This window comes from Phalaenopsis equestris, unplaced genomic scaffold (assembly GCF_001263595.1).
Source record: "Phalaenopsis equestris unplaced genomic scaffold, ASM126359v1 Scaffold000382, whole genome shotgun sequence".
Classification (NCBI taxonomy): domain Eukaryota; kingdom Viridiplantae; phylum Streptophyta; class Magnoliopsida; order Asparagales; family Orchidaceae; genus Phalaenopsis; species Phalaenopsis equestris.
Window position 1 is genome coordinate 342,342 of NW_018164824.1, and position 10,527 is coordinate 352,868.

The window sequence follows — 10,527 nt, forward strand, 5'->3', positions numbered from 1 at the left end:
AATTAGTGAGAAATGTTAACGATGTCACTATATTATGTTATCTTATCATTTAATGTTGAATATGTTGCATTCAATCTATAAAATGTCAAGTGTTTTATGTCATGATATTTAAGGGACTTTTATTTTATACATGTTTCTAAGTATTGAGTATCAATGCAACGGTATTCCTGAGCTTTTTTAAAATGATTTAATTTAATATTGATGCGACTCATATATGTTGGATTAAGTTTAATAACTACTTATCATATTTTGCATTTTTTTCAACATATTAATATATATGGTTTGCCTTGTAAAAATGTGCCATATGATTTGTATGAGTTGTGAAAATATTGGTAAATTGCATGTATTGTGGAATAAAGTTTACACAAAGGATCATGTCTGGCTTTAGATAGGTGAAAATGGCACTTTCCCATACTTGAATTTGAGGCAAATGGACTTTTCTTAAAAAAATGGAATTTGATGTTAACCCAATGATTGAAGGAAGGCACAATGTTGGATTTATATTGACATTTGTTGACAGGCTCAAGAAGACGACCTTGATATTATGCAATTTGAATATTATTGTAGCGTTTGAAAAAAAAAGTATCATATGCACGTGATTATTATAGGATGCTTGACTGGGAATGATATTTATAAAATCATCTATATTATTTGAGAATTGCACAAGTTATTAATGATTGAATATAAATTTTATTATTTTGACATAACATGTAAACTATTCACCGACACATTGCATTTCATGTGATCTGCACCAAAATTTTATTTTTAATGTTATGTCATCTTGCATGATTTAGTTATGATACTTCAAAAATATATATTGTTTTTTTAGCTTTCATGCATTCAATTCAGTTATAAGCTTTTTGGTTCACTGGGCTTATTGCTCCTCATGTTGCATTTATATGCATTCTGATTTCAGGCAAAGTAAAAGCTCTAGTTGAGTAGTCTTTGTGATTAGTAGCTACATTTTTTAAGGGTTATGGACTATTTCTTCTACAATCATGTCAAATTATATTTTATTAATATGAATTATTATCACTATGACACGGGCTTTGGAGGCCGATTGAACCGGCTTATTGGATGATCGGTTGAACCATCCAAGATAGGTCCCGATCTAGTTCCTTGCTGGACTGACCGACCTTCATAAGGGTAAAACTTGCCACCCAATTTAACCTCCCTTTTTCTTTTTTGTTTCCCACTTAGTCCTCCTCTACTTATATGTGTGTTTGCTTAGTTAGGGTTAGGTTTATTGTATGTTTTATTTCAGATTTCTGCTTGGAGTCTTCTTCCCTTGTTAGGGTTGTATCCAAGGACAGGTGGTGGTCCGGTTGTATCCTGCTCTAAGGTGGTGTTTATTCTCTCCAATTCCTTTCCCCCTCTCCTACTTCCCTGTTCTCACCGTCGGCCTGCAATCCTTTCCAGTCCTCCAGATGTTGTGTCTGACATCCCTTCTTCCTTCTCTATCCTCATCGCTGACCTGCAATCCTTTTCAGTCTTCTAGATGCCGCACCGACCATCCCTTCTTACTTCTCTATCTTCACCATCGACTTGCACTCCTTTCCAACCCTCCAGATCCGGCCGCCGGCCATCTCTTCCTCCTTCCCTGTTCTTACCGCCGGCTTGCACCCATTCCATTTCCTCCAAATTTTAGCTGCCTGTCATCCTTTCCCCTTTCTCTATGTTCCTAGTCATCGACCATCATACACCCCATAATTCCAACCAACTACTTTACTCTCCCACTTCTATCCGCTACCACTTTGCTGACAACACTGCTGTCCCCGAATCTTCTTACCCATCTTGGACGAATATTGGTTTTTGTTGTGTTCTCATTTCTATTTTGAGTTGTGATTGAAACCCAAGTCATTTGCTTAATAAACTTTGCTTACATTATCGTGGGTTTGATTATTTTTTATATCATTTGGTATCAGGGCTAGCCTTATGCTAGTTTTATTATAGGGTTTCTAGCTTCCGTCATTTCTCCCACCATAAATTGTTCTTTCCTATCAAAAACCACCCCTTCCAAACCCAAACCCTAATTATGCCAACATAAAGATAAGTGCTAGACCCTACTCAGAATGAGATACAAAAAAAGATTCGTCGTCTGCAACAGAGATTAGCATAGATGAATGACAAGACCCATGGGGAGATTACCCTCTCGATTGCGATCTGGAGAGTGAAGGGAAGACAGGAACGAGGATATGAATTCGTTCCAAAGAGAAGATATAAGCGACTAGAAATAACGACCACGCCGCTTCAAATTCAATGTCAAAGGAGGCCGAGAGAGGAGCCCACTTATGGAGGCCACAAAGACTAGCATCAAAAAGGATCTACCAAAGTTTGATGGATGTATGGATACAAAGGAGTTTATTGATTGACTGCAATATGTTGAATGAATCTTTGAATATAAATATGTTCCAAAGAATAAGCAGGTAAAATTAGCAGCTATCAAGTTGAAAAAGAGTGACTTTTTGTGATGGGGGAATTTATAGAGAAAAAAAAAGAATGCGGTGATAAGGTTACCAAGTGAGAAAAGATGAATAAAGCAATGCAGAAGAAATATCTTCCATCTCACTATCGCCATGACATGTTTCTAAGGCTCCACCTCTTACAATAGAGACCTTTTAGTGGAGGAATTCACAGCTCTGTTTGACCAATTACAGATGAAATGCAAGTTTATCGAGCTAGAGGAGCACACTATTGCCCGATACTTTTTGGGCCCGAAGTCGGCTATTAACCATGTAGTGGAACTACAGCCATATTGGACGCCGGGGGATGTTCAAACTCTAACCTTAAAGGTGGAAAGATAACAAAAACAAAGTTTACAGTAGGCGTCTTTCAGGTAGCAACCTTTAGTGAGGCAATTACCTTCAACTACCATGCTCGATAAAGGCACCTCGGGAGGAGCTAGCAAGACAGGACATCATGATGAAAAACGAAATTAACATGGGAAGAAACATGAGAAAGACAACCCTTCCAATATAGTCCAAGTCATGAAGTGTTTCAGATGTCACGACTACGCGCACATAGCCTCCAGTTGTCTCATAAGTTGAGTGGTCACATTCACAAATCAAGTGTTGTCGAAGAGGTAGATGAGGTGGCAGAGGATAGCTCCGAGAAGGAGCTTTATCTTTAAGGGGACAAGGGATAGTTGCTAGTCATACATAGAGTTTTACAGATTGAGCTGGACTGGGATCAATCCCGGTCGAGATATAACATCTTCCACACCAAGTTCATGATAAAGGGCAAGGTTGCAACTTAATCATCGAAAGTGGGAGTTCTAAAAATGTTGTGTCCACATTGATGGTAAAAAAATTAGGATTGTCCATGCAGAAAAATCCTCAGTCATATTCTCTTACTTGGTTATAGAAAGGAAATAATATACGTGTAGATTAGCAGTGTTTGGTTGAATTCTCGATTGAGGATCAATTACAAGAGCAAATATGGTGTGATGTGGTTCCGATGGACACATGCCACATTCTCTTAGGGAGGCCTTGGCAATTTGGCTGCAAGATTCAGTACGATGACTTCAAGAATATTTACTCCTTTAAGAAGGATTAGAAACACATCGTATTGTTTAGAGGTGGAGATGATACAAAGGAAGCATTAGTTCCAGACCACAATTCTGCCGTCAGTTCGGGATGCTCCAGTGGCATTGACATTTTTCCTCCTAGAGGGAGCTGAGAAAGAGAGTGAGATACTGGTACTACTACAACCACTACTATAAGACTTCTAGGATATGATGACTGACAACCTTCCGTATCCCGCTTACATATTAAGATCCGCGGAGTACGGGGAGTTACAATGATAAGTACATGTCCTCATCGCAAGGGAGCTAGTCAAAGAGAGTACTAGTTTGTGTTGTTGCCTCCTTATGGTGCCAAAGAAGGATGGTTCATGACAGAGGCACATCGACAGTAGAACCATCAACAAAATCACCATCAAGTACCGGTTTCACATACCTTGCTTGGACGATCTCTTGGATTAGTTACACGAAGCCGCCATATTTACCTAGATCAACTTACGTAGTGGGTACCACTAGATACAGAGAAACTAAGAGACGAGTTAAGGACTGCTTTCAAAACCAGGTATTACGGGCCTGCAACGGGAAATTTGTGGTGGTCTACTTTGATGATATTCTGGTATATATTTGATCTGAGGAGGATCACTTACAACACTTGAGGGAAGTGTTTGAGGTACTGCAAGTAGAGAAATTATATGCCCATCCAAATAAGTGGCACTTCATGACAAACTAGGTATGCGTTTTGGGCTATATTGTGTCTAGTGCACGCATTCAGATGGACCCTACAAAGATCAAAACCATGATAAGTTGGACCGCACTAGGGGCGTTCACTGAGTTAAGGTAGTTTTTGGGGCTAGATTCATTTTACAGGCGATTCATCAGGAGTTTCATCATTATCATCACCTCTCTGACAGAGCTCTTGAAAGGAAATGAGTTCACTTAAACACCTGTTGCTTGGACAAGCTTAAATGCCATGAAAGAGAAGGTGGCTTAGGAGTCAGTTCTAGCACTATCAGATTTCAACTAGTTATTCGAGGTAGAGTGTGATACATCAGGTGTGGAAATATAGGGGCAATGCTGAGCCAGGGAGTCACCCCATCACCCTTTTCAGTGAAAACTTAAATGATTCTAAAAGGAAGTACTCAACATACGACAAAGAGTTTTATTTTATTGTGAGATCTTTGAAGCACTAGATCCATTACCTTCTGACGAGCGAGTTAACACTATTTACAAATCATGAAGCCTTGAAATTCCTCAATAGTCAAAGCAAACTGAAGTGCCGGCTGACCACATTTCTAGACCTCAACCAAAAATGAGGTCAACATGGGCTTAAGCACAAGGCTGGGAGCCATAACCATGGGTGGAATTCTTAGCATCATTCCAATTTGGGCTTAAGCACAAGGCTGGGAGCCATAACCACATCACAGATGCATTGAGCCACCGTATCAAAGAACTCCTCCCATGTGGTCAGTCTAACATCATTTGTTGACCATCAAATCTGATTTTAACATGTGCAGAGAAGCATTCAATCAGGTATCAACTTTATTGAAAGAGATTAACCTTGTAGGGAATTTAGTGTTGGATGCCTGTACAAAATGAAGAAATTGGTTTCAAAGTTAGGGTTACAATGCCATAAGATCAATTACTAAGCCGATGCAGTTGAGACGACTTGCCGATTTTGTGTTGTGGATAAATTCAATCAAAATGGGAGAAATAAATGATAAAAAAATACTCTATACAAACGTCTCTTTTATTTTTCGCTCATACTCTGGCTCCAGAGATTGTTCACTTCCATGCGTACAAACCCACACATGAATTGCCACAGTATTGGATCTGTTGATGCTAACTCGATAAGTCATCTGTCATATGGTGAGGCCTGAAGATATTTCAACTTACCCGGATTTTGCACATGAAGTACGCAATGTTAGACCTTGCTTATGTGTGAATGACTTCACCCCATATAGTCACGCTGCAACCCCGTACTCAGGATTTTGCACATGAAGTACGCAATGTTAGACCTTGGTTATGTGTTGTCCAGTGATTATCACGTCATACAATTTGCCCCTGATATGCATGATAGTGTCATTCTTATTTCTGGTGTTGATCATACCAGGTCCACATAGGTCGAAGGGGAAAATCAACATCTACTAACAACATGTGATTGAAGAGCTTCAATGTTATGGGAGTCAGGTGTGCTTACCTATGACATCACTACGAAGCAACATTTTCAACTGAGAGCGGCTCTTATGTAGACAATTAGTAATTTCCCGGCCTATGAGATGCTAGCTGGTTGGAGCACAGCCGAAAATTTGGCATGTCATTACCGCATGGATATGTCGAAGGCATTTACTCTAAAACATTGTAAAAAAACCAGTTGGTTCGACTGCTGCTGAAGATTTCTAAACCGCGATCACCCATTTAGAAGGAACATAAATGCATTCTTCAAAAACATGGTTGAAAGATCAAATCTGATTTATTGAGACATCTTAATGCGAATGTTCCCCTATTATTATGTAAGCTTCAGCAAATATACCCTCATGGTTTCGTTGACTCTATGGAGCATTTGTCTAGACGTCTATGCTTCGAGGCTATACTTGGGGGTCTAGTGCAGTCAGATGGAGGTATCCCTTCGAGAGGCATGTCTTTCTGATTTAATTTTTTATACTTAGACAGAGATTATTTTTTGACGCTGCAGAGGTCCTTCACCTGGCTCCCAGAGCACCACCAACAAATCTGTCGAATCTTTAATATTAGAGACAAGCATCGACTTGCCAACATGTTCTTGACAGCCCGACGGAGGCACGAGCGGCCTGCCTGGATTGGTGAGGGGCTCTGGGGTCAGTTGACCGCAGCTTGAGCCTCTCCTGATTATGAGAGGAAGAGCCAGACGAACCAGGTGATGGAGGGGGGGTAGAGGGGCTGCACTCCATGTTGGCAGATCGGTCCCCCATACGGAGCACTATAGTAGATTGGTAAGATTTTTTTAGATATCTAAACATTAATTCAAAATTTGGAGTAATTTTTTAGCTCTAACCATTTTTTGTATGCTACATACGCCAATGAGTTGAGCCGTGCTTCCTCCTTTGAAGAGTAGCAGGTCCAAACTCATCGGCACCTGGGGACTGTGCAGTTGGCCTTAGAGCATTCTCGACGAATTGCTATTAGTTAAAAACACTAAATTAAAAGATTATTTTGACTCTATAGTTAGAAGTGTCAATTAGGTCACTTAGGCCCAAATTAACGCCGGTAACAATGTTAGTCAGTCTACCACCACGCATTTGAAGTACGTGCTTTGGACCCAGCTGACATGAGGAAGAAGGGGAGGGTTTATGACCTTGGAGTGAAGAGCACAACCTTCGAGGCCGAGCTCTCCAGTGGTCCCGTTCTTAGTTCCCTGTGCTCCTCACACCCATACCAGGAGACTCTTGCCAGACAGGTGGCTATAATGAACGAGGAGATCCGCCGGTTGCACGAGTAGATGCTACAAGGTTTACATAGAGTCGATGACTCTATAACGCGTATAACAGAAACTTTAGCAGATGGTCGGGCCAAGCAACCAATTTAGGCCTGAAATATGTAAATACATAAGAATTTTTTCTACATATATAAATTTCCCATGAATTTAAGAAAGAAGAAGTTGAAGACTAGATGGATTGATTCTAAAAAAAAAAAATTGCTGGAGTTTATTTCAAATGAAAGCCCCACTATTAGGTGTGAACATATAGACTTACATGAGCATAATCTAGGAAATGACAATAAACATGCATCATGCCAATATCCAAATATCAACAATTCCGTACAAACAACCATCCTAAAATTTTTTTTAAAAAAAAAGAAAAAAAAGCATACCACAAACCAATTCTAAAAGTAGAGACTTGAAAATCTAACTTTTAATTTTAAGGATTTCTTAATTGCTTAAGAAAAGGAGTGGCAAAATTAAAAAAAAATTATAGAGTGGCAAGTATTTACGTTTAAGATTTTACTCAAATTTTAAAAATTATCTTAAATTTTCTTATTTAAAGCGATCAATACCTTTTAAAAAGTCTTGAAATGAATATGTCACCAACGTGTTATAACTTATAAGTGTTCATATCAAATATTTGGTGTTAGAAATGCAAATACATTAACCGTTGTGTGGTATTTCTGTAAATGTCTTAATATTAAATTATTATGAAATATTTTCGCTTATGAGGGGAGAATTTTTTATGTATTATATGATATTAAGTGGTTTAGTAAGAATTTAGAGACCTCCAGGATTCAACACTAGCCATCAGAAATCCTGAAACTTCCCTAGTCTGATACCATAACCTTCTGTCTGTATAGCTTGATGCATAAATTTATTGTAAAAATGAATTCAACCCACTTATATTTCATTGATGTTGTCATTTGAAGAAATATTTTCCTCTAATTATAAAGTTTGGGGAATTAGTCCAAGGTGATGCATTGATAACTTTGCTCTGCTTAATCACTTGGGAGCTCCAAATGGCATTATAACTTCAAAATTTGATCTTTCTTCCAATAACGCATGCGGGACAAGAAATACCGAATAAATTTGTGTGCATGAAAAAATTAAAATTTCTAGCTAGTTTACAAACAAGTATCTGTTTCTTTACAAGTTTCAACATTTGTCTGAGCAAACAAACGGACATGTAAAGTATGGAACAGTAAATTGCAAAAGAATCAATTAATCTTCTTAATGGGACGGGCCTCGAATCCTCCCTCCTTCCTCTTCTCAAGCGAGTAGGGCATGTGAGTTCCAAGGATCTTATCCCAAGTGATGAAGAATGGCTGAGAGAAGTTGTATTTGGTGCCATAGAGCTGATGGTGGATGTCATGATACGCACTGTTGTTGTTGAAGAAAACATGCAACAGATTTCCGGGAAGCCACAGGCCGCAGTGGTCGTCAACAGTCTTGATGGTGGCGAAGGAGAAGAAGAAGATGGCGGTGCGAGGGTTCATACCTGAAACGAGGAAGGAGAGGGCTCCTCCAATGGTGTCAAGGATGAGCCCTTCGAGGGGGTGATTGTAGAGAGCTCCAAAGGCGTAGGGGACGACGAGGGTGTGGTGCTTGGAGTGGATGTGTTTGTACAAGAACTTGTTGACGTGCATGAATCGGTGCATGAAGTATTGCCATGTGTCCATAACCACCATGGCCACGATGAACTGGAGGATGATCACCGGAATAGAAGGCTGAGGCGATACAGCGCCGCTCTCGCCGCCCATGACCTGCATCAATACATAGATAAAACTAAAATTAGACAATGATTAAGGAGATGTAGGCATTAATTTGAACAAATTAATCGCTTAATCAAGAGTTAGAAGTGAAGATGATAGATACCGTGAAGAGGAGGAGGGAGACGGCGATTTGAAAAGCTTGCTGGACGAGGACTCCCTTCACAACGGTTGTCTTAGAAACAACGTTCTTCTTGTCTTCTTCAGCCTTGGTGTGAAGCCTGTACTGGTTCAAGTCACCGAGCATCACATAGATGCCAGAATATATCCAATAAACAGCAACGGGCACAAAGGTCCCGAGCAGCTCATCCGAGATGGGAATACTCATGATTGAACTAAACAGAATTGGCGATCGTTTGATCAAACTCAATGAATTCTTTAAAAATGGCACCTTTTCTTTCCCCCTTTGCTTATTCTTCTTTTTCCCCTGTTTCTTCTTCTTCCTCTTCTTATTAAATTCTTATTCTGCTTATACTGGTGTTGCAGAGAAGCTGTGGGTTGGGATGAGGGAGGTGGTTTTTCTTGCTTATATAAGGGAAGGGTGAAAGAAATGGTAAACGTGAGAGGGCTTGGTGGTCCACAAAGTCAGGCGACGACTGTGAACTTCAAATCGTCTAAAGCACGGAGAAAGATCCGAGAAATTCATTTTTTCATACGCATTTTCTAAGTCATGATTTAACTATTCTTTATATTTACCATAAAATTTGATAGATAAAAATAAATAAATAAATAAATGCCACGTAAGTTAACGTGTATTTAGATCAATTTTTTTTATTTCGTAAAAACAAAAAGAAAAAATAAATTTGACTGAAAAATTGTGATAAAAAATAACATTCAAGTCGTATTCGCATAGCTTTGCTAATTACCCAGTCAAATTAATGAAAAAATATTATCTCAGGAGTACTGATGCATCAGTATTCCAATTAGGAGGTGTCACGTGGTATTATGGTGGGATCATTGCATACGTGGCAACTCCTCATTGGAGTACTGCCTGAGGTAATATTTTTTCCAAATTAATACAGTTCAAAATAGACACCTCTATGACAGGTACATAATATTATTATACTAATCTACTTAAAGAAATCTAGAACAGTAAATGCCATTTGATAATGTTTTTAACTAGAAAATCATTACATTTTAGTTTTTATATGCACTTTTTGTATGGTTTTATGATAATGGACAACTTAATTATGATAGATTTTTTCAATTATATTAAAATAATATTTTTTTTAAGTTAATAAACATCAAGTAAGCTTTAATTAAGTAGTGAATCCTCTATAATTCTTAATGACTAGACCCATTTAGACTTCGCCAAATGGGTCATAATCACATTACAATTTAGTTTTGCATAAATACCACAACAAGCCATCAAATCACTCGTTATTTTTTATTGAATTTCATATTCTATCCAAATTCTTATCAGATATTCAAAATCTCCTTAATAAACTAATTCTAATAATAGAAAAATAAGAATTAAACTCTATTTTGATTATTTTAAAAATAATCGCTTTAGATTGGATCCAAAACAGACGGTTTATGACATCGTTTTTATGAAGTTGGGGATGCCTCAATTAGTTGTGGAGGGTGTGTTGGTATTCTAGCTGACGAGAAGGCCGTCAGTTAGCTATCAATTTTTATCAAAGCAATATTCGTTCAATATATGTTAATAACTCGATCCTAATATAACTAACGGTTTATGACATCGGTTATAGCAATAATTAATGGAATAACTGTCAGAAAATAGACGAAAAAGCAGTTGAATGGTAAATCATCCATTC

General features: G+C 38.4%; 1 protein-coding gene across 1 annotated transcript; it reads right to left on the minus strand.

Moving 5' to 3' along the window:
• Positions 1–7,767: 7,767 nt before the first annotated feature.
• LOC110026593 (sphinganine C4-monooxygenase 2-like) lies at positions 7,768–9,364 on the minus strand. Its single transcript, XM_020727592.1, has 2 exons — positions 8,856–9,364; positions 7,768–8,743 (listed from the first exon to the last, which is right to left on the minus strand). Exons 1-2 carry the CDS (start codon positions 9,075–9,077, stop codon positions 8,198–8,200), a joined length of 768 nt encoding a protein of 255 aa, XP_020583251.1. The 5' UTR covers positions 9,078–9,364; the 3' UTR covers positions 7,768–8,197.
• Positions 9,365–10,527: the final 1,163 nt, after the last annotated feature.